General features: G+C 39.2%; 1 protein-coding gene across 1 annotated transcript in view; it reads left to right on the top strand.

Moving 5' to 3' along the window:
• Positions 1-910: 910 nt before the first annotated feature.
• Positions 911-15,640, top strand: part of LOC127451789 (plexin domain-containing protein 2-like) — a 142,860-nt gene continuing 128,130 nt past the window's right edge. The window contains exon 1 of the mRNA XM_051716732.1: positions 911-1,310. Coding sequence (XP_051572692.1) covers positions 1,208-1,310 — 103 coding nt within the window. The 5' untranslated portion in view covers positions 911-1,207. The remainder of the gene's footprint in view (positions 1,311-15,640) is intronic.

Genomic DNA, 15,640 nt, shown 5'->3' with positions numbered 1-15,640 from the left:
AAAGATCGTTGAAATTATTTGAAAGTTACGAAGCAAGGTAGCTTGCAGTTCGTCATCGTTAGCAGGCAAGATCAAGTTAGCGAAAATGACACAGATCAATCCTTATGGCACTATATTTCACATGCTTTGCAGTTATGTAAGCTTACCTGTCCAATAAGAAGAATGCCAATTCAGGGTCGGTTTTGATCCCCAAAACCGAACGAAGTTCCCTCTAGGAATCAAATGTCCTGCCGATGTTCACTTTAGTTTTCGCTCAACCACAATCACGTTCCCGCTTAGCCAGACGGGATTCAGTAGATAAATGTTTTTTTTTTTTTTTTTTTGGGCTTACTCTGAGTTTGTGTAGGAGTCGGTGTTGTGTTTGGAGCCGGACGTTTGCTGGATTCCATCTCTAAGATAACGTTACCTAGTCTTGCAGACTGTCTGTTGACACTGTTAAATAAGGAAGCACTGAGGCAAGGCTCTTGGGAGCACGCAAAATGTCACATACTTTGGATTTTACCGCCAAAAGCGACCCGCTCCCTTCCCATGAAAATCAGTCTACAGGCTTTAATAGGCAGCTTAGGAAGTCCAGGAAGGGCCAATTTTTTAATTTGCGTTACAAGCCGTTCACACATTGGCAAAAAAAAGGGGCGAATATTACATTAAAATTTTTACAAATTGCACCTTTAAGGAGGTGTGAAGAAAACGAACAAATAGGCAAAGACAATGCTACACGATTCATATAAATTGTAAGTTAGCAATATTACTTGAATGCATTAATAAAATCACTGATAACAGAACTAATACCACATCAGCTACTTTATGCCTAAGAAGCCAGTAAGTCTGAGGCAGGACACTATTGGTGGCAAATTTATGACGCCATCTACACATCATGTGTTCGGTATCACTCCTGGTTTCGTGGTGAATGCAGAGATAAGAAGCATACTGGACTGGACTGTTTTCTGGACTATTGTGAACACTGCTACGATTTGTTTTGGGCTGAACTCTGAAGAAAACGCGTTAAGAGAAGCGCAACCCCCTCGCATCCCATCACATGAGCACTAGTGTTACAGAAGCTTCACGGCAGCGCGCGAGAGAGAGTCCGTGAAGGAGCGCGCGGAGTAGTGCTCAACGTCAAGCCTTTATTTTTTGTCTTTATTTTGCATTTGCTGGCCGACGACAGAGCAAGAGAAACTGAGGACATTTCCCTCAGTGGATATCTGACATGGCGTGTTCAAGCACAGTCGAGGTGTTTGTGGGATTTGTTCTAGTTTTGCACGCTCTGGGAAGTATTTTCCAGGTCACCCGAGGAGAATTAACGGCGAAAGGTGAGTCTGTTGAATATCAGGTCCGCGCGTTATATTGATAACAGTTGTTTTGTATTGGCGGTGCGGATATGGAACAGCAGATATAAACACGCACACCGTGAACGCACACAATTATTGAACAAGCAAAAACGGAGGGTGGACATTACTTTACCCCATAAAAATACTTGACATTTATATTAGCCTACTTTTAAACACTTAATCAATTTCGTGATCAAAATACGGGATGCCTTTTAGTGGGAAGCTGATGGTACTTTTGCATCTCGTGCCTTTTTTTCTCACTCATGGGAACTTAATGGTAGTTTATAGTCTGGTTATTAATGGAGATGTACCGTGTTCCTAATAGCAAGAATGAATAATACAGGTTCATCGTGATGTATTGAGTTCGTATGAGAAGAAATTAAGTTTATATGTGGTTTGAGGGAGTGGTTTTGTTGTGCTATTGTGTTTATGCGCAGCTGTTTTAAGCGGTATGTGCAATGAATGTCTCGGAAAAGATGACTTGGAAAAATCCTCTACCTCGTTTGGTTATTTGTCAGCTTCCTTGACTTTGCCCTGAAGCATGAAACCTGTTCATCATTGCAGCAGCTGTTGGTTGTTCTTGTCGCCTGATATTGCCTATGCGATTCTACATTACGATATCTTTTTTACATTGGGAAAGGTTAAATACCAAACTAACCATTTTTTTTGTTTTTTTTGTTTTTTGTTTTTTTTTGTTCCCAGAATGTTGTGGAAACATTATAAAACGTTTTTAGAACGTTAGGAGTTGGTTCCCCCCAATATGGGACGTTCTGTGTTTGGTGGGTTTGAAAACGAGGGACTAAAAATTGGTTCAAGGAACGAAAACGTAAAACGAAAACGATATATATATATATTGTTTTTTGTGTGTGTGTGTGTGTGTGTGTGTGTGTGTGCAGAACATAACCGAAAATGGGAACAAAGTCCCTTTCAGTTGTTCCGGAGTGAAAACGTTATTTTTAAATGCTGGTAACTGGTTAATTTCGTTCCAATTTTTCTCATGAAACAGTACATTTTACAGTACATTTTCAGAATTACACCACATACTGTTTCCCAAAATATGAAGCTTCTCTCTTTTGAGTTGACATGTTAAGCATATCATGTTATCACTTATTTTGGATGAGGCAAGTCCCTTATTTTGAGCTTGTTATTCCAGAACTGGTCCCTTGTTTCTCTTGTGAGATATGGCAACACTGCAGTAGGCCTATATTGCCCACCCTTAGCACAGAGTACTGTCATTTAAAAAGAATGCTATTAACCATTCTTTTGTTCCATTTAAACTGGTTGCCAATTGCAAAGGAGGCTACGGAACATCGGAACCAGAACGTAAAAATACAGTTTCTGCTCAGAACGAACCGAAATTAAATACATTTAGTTTTTAGTCCCTAATGAAAAGACAGGAGCATTCAACAGACTGTGTTTTTATTCATCTTAAGCAGTCATATACACCTCTTAAGAGCAATGTGCATTGCATTAATTTACTCTTCCACCTTTAGTCATAAATTCCAAGTTAAGCTCATTGTATCCGGTTATAATGTGTTTCTTTTTGTCTGACTGTCTGTATGGGTCTCTTTCTTTCTTTATGTATATAGGCTAGAGTATAAGGGTGTTACTATTGGAAAAGTTATTTAATACGCATGTTTTGAAAGTTTTCACATTTCTGGTAAACAACTCTTTGACCTAGTTAGTAGCCTACTTTACAGGCCTTGGCAGAATGGGAACTGCAGGTGAGTTTTGGACGAAGAGAACAAAAACATTGTCTCTCACCTGGGAAGCGTGCATTTGTGGTTAATACAAATGTTAGATGTTCTATAATTACAGATGATAGAGAAAAACTGCAGAGTTAGAACAAGGGTAGTAAAATATCTTTTTTTATAATCTTAATCAAGAACCAGCCTTGTGTAGAAGACTTGAGATAGAAAGCTTGTGATAACCATTGCATACCCTGCCCCATACAGAGAGTGAGCGAATGGTAAACGTGTTCAGACACTTATGAATGCCGAAAAACATTTCGGCAGAGTTAAGTTGATCATAAGATAAAAAACAGTTTTTGAAAAAAAAAACCTCTAAAGCAAACCTGACCAGTGGAAACCACCAGCTTGGTGGCCAGCTAAGACCAGCAAAAAAAAATTTCCAGCAGTGATGGCAGCCCTTAATGTGTTTTATTTTGTGTGTGTGTGTGTGTGTGTGTGTGTGTGTGTGTGTGTGTGTGTGTGTGTGTGTGTGTGTGTGTGAAAAGGTTTGCTTTGGTTAAGATGATGTTGTTTCAAGATAAGAAGATATTCTTGCTGGTTCTGCAAAAAAACAAAAGTGCAAGATACCAAGTAGGGTTTATAATTTATAAACATATTTATTAATGGACTATGTCTCAGGTCTGCTTTAGATCGCTGGCTGGGGAAACAATTGTTCAAGTGGAGCAGCTCTGAAATGGTGAACAGACTTTGAGTGAGAAAGAGAGAAACTGTGAGAATGTGGGGCCCCACAAATCTTAAATAGCTCATCCAATGGGTTGGGTTTAGGTTTGTATTCAGCCTACCGCTTTGTTACCTGCCTCCCTTTGGCTCCTCTCCTTTTCTCTCTCTCTCTCCCTCTGCCCTCAATTTCTTTCTCAGGGCTATACTTTTTTACCATAACATTTTTTCTTCATTAGTACAGCATGACAACAGTAAAAAGCCTTCATGTAGGCTAACAGCCATATTAAACCACACTGAATGTATTAGTGGGGTCAACTGTAACTACATATTCATGCATAAGGGGAACATAAAGGGAATCAGTACTGTATTGGAGCCTGTGGCACAGCTACAGCTACATGTGAAAACAGTGTTTTCGTTTTCTAAGCGCATTCTGTCCACACTGCCATTTCAAGCATTTTCCAAAAGTTGCTCGTCCACACTAAAACTTATGAAAATTCTTACATCCCTTCTCTGAGCATGTGAAAAACCGTCCATTCCACATACAGTCTGAAACGCCTCGTGTTTCGTCGCCGGACAGCAATTCTGAGTAAACTTCCCGTCGCCTTTGAAGGAATGCAGTGTGAAGGTTGTACAAAGTAACATTTATCTTTAACAAAGCTATCAAAGTGAATAATAGGCACAACAACACCACTACCAATGTTAGGTAAGTTACTCAAAATAAGTAATCCACTACAAATTAGGGCTGTCAAATTAAAATTTGAAATTTGAATATTCGTTGAATTTAAGAAAAAAATGCACATTCGAATGCTAAAACTGTGCATTCGAATTTTGGATATGTGCCAAGAACTGATGATGACTTGAGAACAATTGCATTCTTGCACTAAAAATACAAATACAGTTTAATAGAAAGCAGGTGTCTCAAGGTGCTTTTTAAATTTCTTTTTAATTAGACAGAGTATCTTAAAAACAGTGCTTTCTGCACGAGACGCTGAATAAACTAAAACAAAGCGAAATAAAGACCTTCAACTAGCGCACATTTACATAGAAAAACAAATGGATGGTTGCAAAAGCGTTCGGTGTGAACAGCCCCTTACAGTAGGTGGAGGTCTTGCACTCTTATAAGCGTTTCTCAGATTAAGCAATGGGCTTTCAAAAGCTTTGTCAGGAAAGGAGTTAAACCTTGCATTCAGTTTCATTCTGTTGTGTTCTATCTGTTTGAACAGCCCCTGGCCTGGGCTAATTTTCTGAGCCGCTTTACCACCAAGTTTAGCCGAATACCACTGCTGTCTAGAATATTGCTACCCTACATAAAACTGTAATGAATAAAAAACAATGTGGTATTTCACGGTTATTATGGAGCTTGAGTCGGGGGTAGTATACTGTGGCATCAGTGCAAGTGTAACACCATGTGAACTGTCTATTGAAGACATTTGACTTAACATTTGAGAATATGGACCGACTAAAACTTTTAATTTATTTATTTTATACACATTAGTTGAAAATGGAATGCTCTTTATTGCAGCCAGGAATGTTCTTTGCAATAATATAACACAGTGCTGTTTGGTTTATGTATTCTTTGTGCCCTCTTGTGGACTAAGGAAACAACATCAATTTAAAAATCAGCTGACTTTAAAATTCAAATTTAATTCAAATTTTGAAAATATTTAAGGTAAAAATTTGAATTTAGTTTCTCTGCCCAATTGACAGCCCTACTACAAATGAATAATTACGTCTCTAAAAATTTAATCACATTACTTTACTGATTACTTCATCTAAAAAGTAATCACATTACAAATTATTTTACTTTTAAGTTACTTTCTAAAATCACTTTTCCTAGAAACGTTTTTGGTTTTCCGCTCAAATTCAAAATGTCTATATTTCATCCTTATCCATTGTTGCAAATGCCTTCTCTGTGTGGACGAAGGCCAAAACGAAAAGAAAAAGATGTGTTTTCAAACGAAAACGTATTAGTGTGGATGTGGCCTGTGTTCAGTTCTTAACAGGGTCTTTTTCCTGTGGTGAATCTGCCAGCATCATGAATAGTATGAAAAGGCAATACTTTGCAATGCAATACCTAGTGGAAATTTTTACCAGTTGCAGAGTTCAAAGTCTTCTTGTTTGCAGTCTTTGGCATGACACATCTCCTCACCGTGAAGTCTCATAGGGAGTAATATAGAGTTACAATATTTTAGCAGTGCAGGAATCCAGAACTGCCCTTGGGTTATAGACCACCTCACTGTGTTTTATGTCCTGGATTATCCAGGGCATGATACCTTAGTATGTCTTGGCAGCAATATTGGGCTACAGTATGTATCTCTTTACAAACCACAACTCAGACTGAGCCATAGCGCTGAACATCTCTAGATTGTTCCTACTGACCTGGCCACAGCTCACATGGATGGTCAGCTAACTTCATTTTTATTGTGGTAGAATTATAGAGATGTGCATCTCTTGTACACATAAAGTCCATGCTCGTGGCCCAGATAAAGCATTATTTATAGATTGTGCAGGCCATCTGTAGTGCTGTGTCACAAAAGACATTATTAACAGGAATGAAGAGCTGGGTGTGTTTCTCTCCCTACAGATAGAATGGTATTAATAGTTTGTTGCTGAATTTGGCAGAACAAAGTGGACTCTTCTTATGGGGTCACACAGATGGAAACTCCCATTTGCAGCTAAAGGGGACAAGCGGAGATACTGTAATATGCAAAAACATGCATATTTTCATACCTACACTAAAGTAAACCTGTATGCTGTTAAAGGGATAGTTCACCCAAAAATTCTAAAATTCTGTCAATTCACACACCCTCATGTCGTTCCAAACCCGTATGACTTTCTTCTGTGGAACACAAAAGGAAGAATTTTAAAGCATGTCCTGTTCAATGATTTACAATACAATGGCAGTTGGTAGGCACTCACTTTATATCTTAAAAAAAGTGTCATAAAATTAGTCAATTTGTAGGTCATATTCAAAGTCTTCTGAAGGCATATGATCAGAGAAGAAATCAGTATCCTTTAAAATATTTGTGATAAAACCCTGGAATAAACCATTTTCTTAAATGTATGTAAATGTGGTCACTGTAAACCCTAATAAGTTAGCTGAACTAAAAATATTTGAGGCAATCATTTTGTACGTTTATAAAATCCCAAGTTTAAGTTCATAGAACTTTCAGATTTAAATGTTGTACTACACATGCATGTTAATTGCACTTAACTTGAAATATTGATTAAGCTAACTCAAACATTTTGATGGCACTAGGGTTGTCATGATTATGAAATTTGGCTGACGATTAATTGTCAAACAAATAATTATGATTATGACGATTAATTGTCTGTGTTAGGACTGTGACAGTTGTCTCGTTAAGGGCTTTCACGATTAATTGTCATATAAATTGTCATTTTTTTTTTTTATGTGTGCTTCATACACCTTAAGAAGTCATTTTTACATATTTAACTTTAAATATATGAATCAAATAATAAAACAGGGATATATGATTTCCTTTTAAGGCTTTAAAAACTTTTGAATGACATGAAAAATTATGTTTTAAATATCAAAATATTCCTAAATACTTAACATATGTCTCTCCTTTTGGTCAACTTTAGTTTTGGTCAATTTTACATTTACACTTGTTTTTTTAACTCTTATAAATAAAAATAAAATATAATTTTTATATGTATTTTATTCTATTTTTTATTCTATTTTTATTAGATTATGCAATAGTAAAAAATTTATTTCCTAATTTCTCCACTCTCACACATTATTTTAATGCTCTGATAAAACCCACATGCACTTATTTGTCATGAAGCAAAACCTTTGAGATTTCATTTCATCATTTCATCGCTCCACAGAAATAGAGTAAGTGTGCATCTCCTCTTTGTCACTGTGTGTCATTAACACAGCGTGTATGAACCAGGAACATTTACCATTACACGATCATTTGAAATGAAACCTGAGTGCTTTGTGTTCACCATCAAAGTTTGTACTTGTTTGTTTATATTTTCGCGGGAGTTTGGTGCAAGCCTCTGCTGACAGCGAGCACATCAGAGCACTTCACACACTCTTCAGGACAGGAGCTGGTTGACCTCTGCGGTGCGGCTCAGTGACGCTCGGACTCGGAGTTCAACTGAATGACACACAAACGCGCCGTTCATGGCGTTCATTTGTACAGTATATTTGCTTAAAATTCCCTTATTTGGGCATTAAAATGTGATAGTAATTTGAACATCCACAAAAACTCCAGGAAAGTCAGGACACTGTTGCTCCCCAAAAATTAACAAAAGTGACGTTTCGAGCTACATGCTCTTCAGCAGACTAAATTGACACTCACCAACACACCCATATATACACCTGTGTATACCAGTCAAGAAATCACATGAGAGTATCACATGATAACAACACATGACCCTAAAAAAGAAGATTAATTGTTCATTTTAAGTTTGACCAGAGAGTTAAAAGTGCCATCTTGGCCTGCTGCGATTATTAAATAACCATCTGAATAACACTCTCCAGTGACAGATGCCTCCAGTAGTCTGGGACTTTCTGTAAGTCAAAATGCACATACTATTACTCCTTTCAGAGGTAAATCTTCATTTATTCCACCTAAACACAGAAATGCTACCCTTGATACTTATTGTAGATTGGTGGAACAAGACTTTACATCACTTCTGAAACAAAAGAGACAATATAAATTGTCAGATAATTTAACTAAAGCCCAACAATTGGAACTTGAGGCTTTTAAGTCTGACACATTTATAGTAATTCAGAGTGCTGACAAAGGAGGAGTCTCGGTAATTCTTGATTGTACTGCCTATGATAAAGAGATTCAGAGCAATTAAGTAACAAATATTTTACCAGAAATTGAGCAGTAAACCTACAAATGAGTTTACAAATCATGTCCATCAAAATCTGAAATACTATTTGGATCTAGGTGAAATTACTAAGGCTGAATATAATTTTATGTGTGTTGAGTACCCTGTAATGCAAGTTTTATATACGCTTCCCAAAATTCATAAGACTCACATTGACACACCTCCGTGCAGGCCAGTTGTTGCTGCCATTGGTTCTCTGACTGAAAAGATCTCTGCTTTTGTTGACTATTTTCTTCAACCTCTTGTAACATCTCTTCCATCATATACTAGAGATATGCTGGATTTTGTTAATACTATACAGTCCATTCAACTTCCTCCTTTGCCTTATATTTTGGTTACTATGGACATTGAATCCTTATACACCAATGTGCCATTTGAGGGAGGCCTTAAATCAGCAGAGTTTTTCTTGAATCAGCGCAATAATAATGTACCTAGTACTCCTTGTTTGGTGAAATTACTTAAACTGGTGCTGACATACAGCTCTTTTCTTTTTGGCTCTGACTTTTATTTACAAATATCTGGAGTTAGTATGGGTTCTAAGATGGCTCAGAGTTTTGCCTCTTTGTTTTGTGGCTTGTTTGAACAGAGAATCATATTCAATCAGTCATACAACCCCTTCCTTTTCATGTGGAAAAGGTATATCGATGACATATTTTTAATTTGGAGTGGTACTGAATCACAACTGTTGGAATTTCACTCATTTGTGAATGCTAACAGTAGTGATTTGAAGTTCACAATGGAGTTTGACCAACAGAAAATGAAGTTTCTGAATGTTTATGTGATTAGAGGCCAAAATGGACTAATGACTAGTCTATATCAAAAACCTACAGACAGAAATTCTATTTTGCATGGGACTTCATATCATCCTGTCCCTTTAAAACGGTCACTTCCTATTTCTCAGTTTAATCGGATTCGAAGGATCTGTAGTTCAGATCATGATTACAAACTGCAAGCTTCTGACCTGATACAGCGGTTCAGGCAGATGTCTGGATAATGTCATCAGCTAATCGCTTCAAGCATATGTCCCAATGTGAGTGCCTTAATAAAAGAACTTCAAAATCTACAGATATGAGTGTTAGTTGTTATATATAGTATTCTCCTCTCGCCAAATAAATTGAGTTTATTCTGAAGAAACATTGGTATATTATCAATAGTGATCCATCCCTTAAGAGTTGTTTTAGCAGTCCCCTTGTATAGTATATAAAAGACCCCCTAATCTGCATGATATGGTAGTTAGGGCTGACTTGCCACCAATAACAGCTGCTTCTCATTTTTTGAGTGAGGTGCCTTCTGGTAACTGTTGGTGTGGTAGTTTCCAGCAGTGCAACTTTACTTACAAAACGTCATGGTTACTTGTGTAACCTCCGTTCCCTGATGGAGGGAACGAGATGTTGTGTCGATGTAGTGACACTAGGGGTCACTCTTGGGAGCCCGAGACACCTCTGGTCTTTGATAAAAGGCCAATGAAAATTGGTGAGTGGTATTTGCATGCCACTCCCCCGGACATACGGGTATAAAAGGAGCTGGTATGCACACTCATTCAGGTTTCATGCTGAGGAGCCGAGACAAGATCCGGCCATTTCAGCGGGTAGTTCAGCGTTGTGGCAGGAGGGACACAATGTCTCGTTCCCTCCATCAGGGAACGGAGGTTACACAAGTAACCATGACATTCCCTATCTGTCACTCACTCGACGTTGTGTCGATGTAGTGACACTAGGGGTCCCTATACGAAAATGCTGAACTGTGTTACGTGAACTGGTGGTGTGTGACAGGCAGACCACTGTGTGCCTCGTAGCCAGCACACCAGGTCGACACGTAACCTCCCCCAACATAGTTATGAGTGTCGAACGGCCCTTTGGGGACAAATCGACTACCCAAAGAATACCATGAGGCGCGCTGTCAAAGAGTCCAACTCCAACCACTTCCCTTAACGGGGCAAGGGCTGCCTCTGCGACCTTCGTGAAGACGCGAGGAGATAGGGACAGGCCGAAAGGGAGAACCTTGTACTGATACGCCTGACCCTCGAATGCAAACCGCAGGAAGGGTCTGTGTCGAGGAAGGATTGAGACGTGGAAGTACGTGTCCTTCAGGTCTACCGCCGTGAACCAATCTTGATGCCGGACGCTTGCCAGAATGCGTTTTTGCATCAGCATCTTGAACGGGAGTCTGTGTAAGGCCCGATTCAGTACTCGTAGGTCCAAGATTGGCCGCAACCCACCGCCTTTTTTCGGTACGATGAAGTAGGGGCTGTAAAACCCCTTCTTCATCTCAGCCGGAGGGACAGGTTCTATCGTGCCCTTCCGTAGGAGGGTAGCGATCTCTGCGCACAAGGTAGCAGCGTTTTCGTCCTTCACCGAGGACCTGGGCGGGTGCCTGGCGAACTGAATCACGTAGCCGAGTCGGACGGTCCGGATCAGCCATCGCGACGGATTGGAAAGCGCAAGCCACGCATCCAAGTTCCGCGCAAGGGGGACCAAGGGGACAACGTCATCGGACGTACCGGCAGGTGGGGCCTCACTGTAGGGCGGAGCTTGAGGTGCCACACCATGTCGTGGCCGTGCTGAGTCTAGGGACATTGAAGCACTTACCAGGCTCCTTGTGACCACCCTCGGAACAGCCTGGGACGGGGGAGGAAGAGGCCTGTCCTCGTAACCTGTGGAGACTGCCACTTTGGGGGTGGCTCTGTGCCACAGCTTGGCGCTCAGGGGCGGGAAGACCACCGCTGGAGCGCCAATCCCTCAAGGAAAAACCCGTGGACGGTAGTCGTGATGACGACCGTGCACACTGGGTATGTGACCCAGGGAAGAAGGAAACCGCTCTTTTGCTGAACTGTTGGGTACCGCAGCCACTTGGGAATGTGGCGAAATCAAACAAAAAGGCAATAAAAGATTCTCCACCCGGCCCTCCACCAGGGAAGGAGTGGTCTTCTTACCAGCTCCAGGTGAGTGGGTTTCTTCATCCCTGGGTCGCCCGTCTCAGGGGCGCTTTGTCGACCTCCGTGGGTTCTTAGCAGCCGACAGTGAGATGGGTGGCGTCTGCTTCCTGTGGTGGGCTCCACGCCGGGCGGGCTGCGGTGGAGCCGGTGCAGTCACTGCAGGGGGACACCCTTGGCGACGAGCAGACGGGGTGCGGGATCTTGAGCCACACCGGGGCAAGATATGCCGGATAGCCTCCGTCTGCTGCTTCACCTCGACGGTGTCGCCGAATAGGCCAGCCTGGGAAATGGGGACAGCAAGAACTCTGCCGTCAGATCCAGCAGAGGTGAATGAACAGTAGTAATTCAGCTCAATGAGCATGACCGTTCGGCTCTGAAGAGAAAATCTGAATGAGTGGTTGCATACCAGCTCCTTTTATACCCGTAGGTCCAGGGGAGTGGCATGCAAATACCACTCGCCAATTTTCATTGGCCTTTTATCAAAGACCAGAGGTGTCTCGGGCTCCCAAGAGTGACCCCTAGTGTCACTACATCGACACAACGTCGAGTGAGTGACAGATAGGGAACAAAAACTTTTAAACATCCTCATATGGGAAAGTCATTTAGGATCAAGGACATGATATTGTGTAAGACTACAAACGTCATATATATGCTCCAGTGACCCTGTGGTTTATCTTATATTGGTAAGACAAGTATATCTCTTAAGACTAGAATTTCAGAACATAGAAGTTCTATTAGAAATCATGATCCAAAGAGTTCTGTGGCGACACATTTCACTTCAGCACATCATCCAGTTTCTTCTTTTAGATATATTGGTATTGAAGTTATTAAACCACATCGGAGAGCGGGTGATGTTAATGCACAATTACTTAAAAGAGAAGCATTCTGGATATTTACTCTTAATACTTTATTACCTTGAGGCCTTAATGAGGACTTTGATATACGTCCCTTTCTTTGACTCAGATCTGAACTCTTTTGTAAGACTGTGGGTACTGTAAGATTTTAAGATTCCGTTCTAGGATTTGTGTATTTGTCTCATCATTTGAGTTAACTCTGACACTTTTGTTTACCTGTTTCTAGTGTTTATGTGGTAAGTGTTTTCACCTGATGTTTTAGCCATTGTATCATTGATTTTAAGAAACTAATGGTAAATAATTTTAATATTGTTCAGTAAAGTTTTTGTTAAAAAAACATACTATAAATTGTTATTGTTGTATTAGATGTTTGTTTAGGTATATTTTTACTATATGTATGGTTGTTTATATATTCAGATTTTTTGTTTTTGTTTAGGGTTGTGATGTTATCATGTGATATTGATTGGTATACACAGGTGTATATATGGGTATGTTGGTGAGTGTCAATTTAGTCAGATTTTTTGGGAACAACAGTGTGCTGATTTTCCTGGAGTTTTTGTGGATGTACATTTTTGGTCATGCACCTGTATTCATTATATTGTTTGGATGTGCATGCTTTCTAAGATTTTTGAGGAATTTGAATGCCCAGTAATTGTGGTTGTCTCAAATAATTGTGGTTAGATCAAATAACCACGATCAGATGGTTATTTAATAATCGCAACAGGCCTAGATGGCACTTTTAACTCTGGTCAAACTTAAAATGAACAAGTAATCTTAAATTAAATACTTTAAGTAGAAGAATACTAGCTAGAATAAGATTTTTTATAAGATATTTACCAGTCCTCAACCTAATCTCAAACTCACTATTCACCACAATGGTAATCCCAAAACTCCAACATAACAGAAACTCTTCTAAATAACACAACAAAACATTAAACACTAACACGTATCCCCCTTTACATTCATCTTACACAAAGACACATTATATAACTATTAATTTTAACATTTACTCTCCCTGTCGAGTGCCATGCAAAGCATGCTGGTAAATAGAAATCCCCTGCCCAGTTTCAGTTAAATTTAAGTTCCCGTAAAATTAAAGAGACAAGTTTATTAAACTCAAAACAATAAAACAATTCAGGTTACTTAAAAGGTGTCAGTTTTGTGAACTCAAAAGTAAGAGAAAGTTGTAAATGCTCATCAAGGTAAATTTATTTGAACTAATTAGTACAATTTAATTAATTATTTTGAGCATTGGGGTTTACAGGGCATTATAGCATTATTTCCTGTAAAGCTGCTTTGCAACAATGTGTATTGTGAAAAGCGCTATACAAATAAAAATGACTTGACTTTAATTGAATTAACCTATTCCATTTAGATTCCATGATGAACATATGGACACTGACAAACAGATAAATCACAGATATCATATTCAACAAACACACAAACGAAAGTAGTTTAGCCTGTTCACTTGGGGACAGAAGTTCTTGAAAGGTTTTCGGCACGTGACAGTTTTGAAATTGACGTTAAAAAGCTTTAGCATTGGAAATTGCTCTAGAGAATCACAATACGTTCCTCATATTGCTGCTTTTTGGTCTCTTTTTCTGCCCTCTTCTCAATAGAAAGAGAAGTGTCAACAAAAATGTTAGCTTATCTGATTCACTTACACAGTCTGAATAAGCATTACAGAATATAATGACAGGTCTCTGTGAAGACATTCGAGCAGGTTTAGCTAATACCACACTATCTGCTGTGATCTTTTACTGCTGTGTTCTGTGGCGTTAGCTGCATTACACATGAGTATAGTGTTTTCAGTTATTTTCAATTATTGAAAATTACAGACAATTCTTATTTGAACTACTAAGTATTTGCAGGGGGGCATTAAATGTTTTCCTTGAATGATCAGTTATTATATTTTTACTGATTCACTTAAATAATAAAGTAAGAAAGTGTCTTTTAAAACTTGATAAGAATGTATAAAACCAATGGAATCTTGTATATTGAGAATTGTTTCATGTTGAGATGTCCTTTAATAACAGATAGTTGTGGTTGTTCCATCTGAACATCATTAGATTTACACATCCTACCTGCATATTTTTCATCCCTCTTTCCATTTCTGTAAATCTTTTGCTTAATTTCTTTTGCTTTCATCCTCAAAACATTCTCTCAGACTGTTTGGTCTGAGCCTGTGAGTGTGACCAATATGTGCGCATGTGAGACAGAGACGGTGAGGGACCTTATTGTGTGTGTATTTTCATTCTTCATATTCCTTAGCTTAGCTAAGTTAGATATGAAACACAGACCTACACACACACACTGTTTAGACTCAAGTAGGCATCTGTTTCTAATACACAAGCCAGGTTCTGAGTCCATCATCCATCATAATGCTTCCTGACGTGCTTCCTGACTCCTCCTCCACGTGACGCGTGACGTTACCAACGAGCTTACGTCATCCCTCTCATGAGCGCGCATCACAGAAATGTACAGAAGCGAACATTTGTAGTTAAAAGTATATAGGTATTGTTTTGTTTCTAAAAATAATCAATCGTTTGGGTTCAGAAGAACTTTATTTGTCAACTGGAGTCGTGTGAATTATTTTGATGCACCCTAAATATGCATTTTGGACTGTCAAAAAATGGAGGACATTCTCTTGCACTGTTTAAAGGAGGAGGCCTGAAATGAAATCCTAAAAGTCTTAAATTCTGTTTTGATGAAGAAAGAAACTCAGAACATCTTGGATGGCCTAAGGGTGAGTAAGTGATCAGCAAATATTCATTTTTGGGAGAACTATTCCTTTAAGAAGCTCTTCTTCTGGTGAAGATGTTTCCGAACCATGTGTGACCACTGGTCTTACTACTGTTCGGTAAACCAAACAATTGTGTCAAATTTTTGTATGAATTTAGAAAGTGCTGACAGTTAATATGCAAAAGTTTTCCTGCCAAAACTGTTGTTGTCATGCAGTTCAGAGTGCAAGCTATTGTTATGTGTAGTTTTTATCCATATTTATTAAATATTAGAAATGTTTTATTGCTTTAAACAAACGTTGCAATTCTGGTATGCTGGGTCACTGAAGGTTAAAGGGGGTTAGTTTATTTTTAGCAGCCTCAGTCACCATTCACTTTCATTGTATGGAAAAATATCCAATGACAGTGAATGGTGACCGCACACCGGACGAGAAGCGCTATGCCGCGTTGGGGGTAACACCGTGTCTTAACCAGACGCGATGCCGCAACATGCAATAAAAGG

Source organism: Myxocyprinus asiaticus, chromosome 2, assembly GCF_019703515.2.
Source record: "Myxocyprinus asiaticus isolate MX2 ecotype Aquarium Trade chromosome 2, UBuf_Myxa_2, whole genome shotgun sequence".
NCBI classification, from domain to species: domain Eukaryota; kingdom Metazoa; phylum Chordata; class Actinopteri; order Cypriniformes; family Catostomidae; genus Myxocyprinus; species Myxocyprinus asiaticus.
Note: the sequence above shows the minus strand (reverse complement) of the source record. Positions and strands in the feature narration are given on the sequence as shown.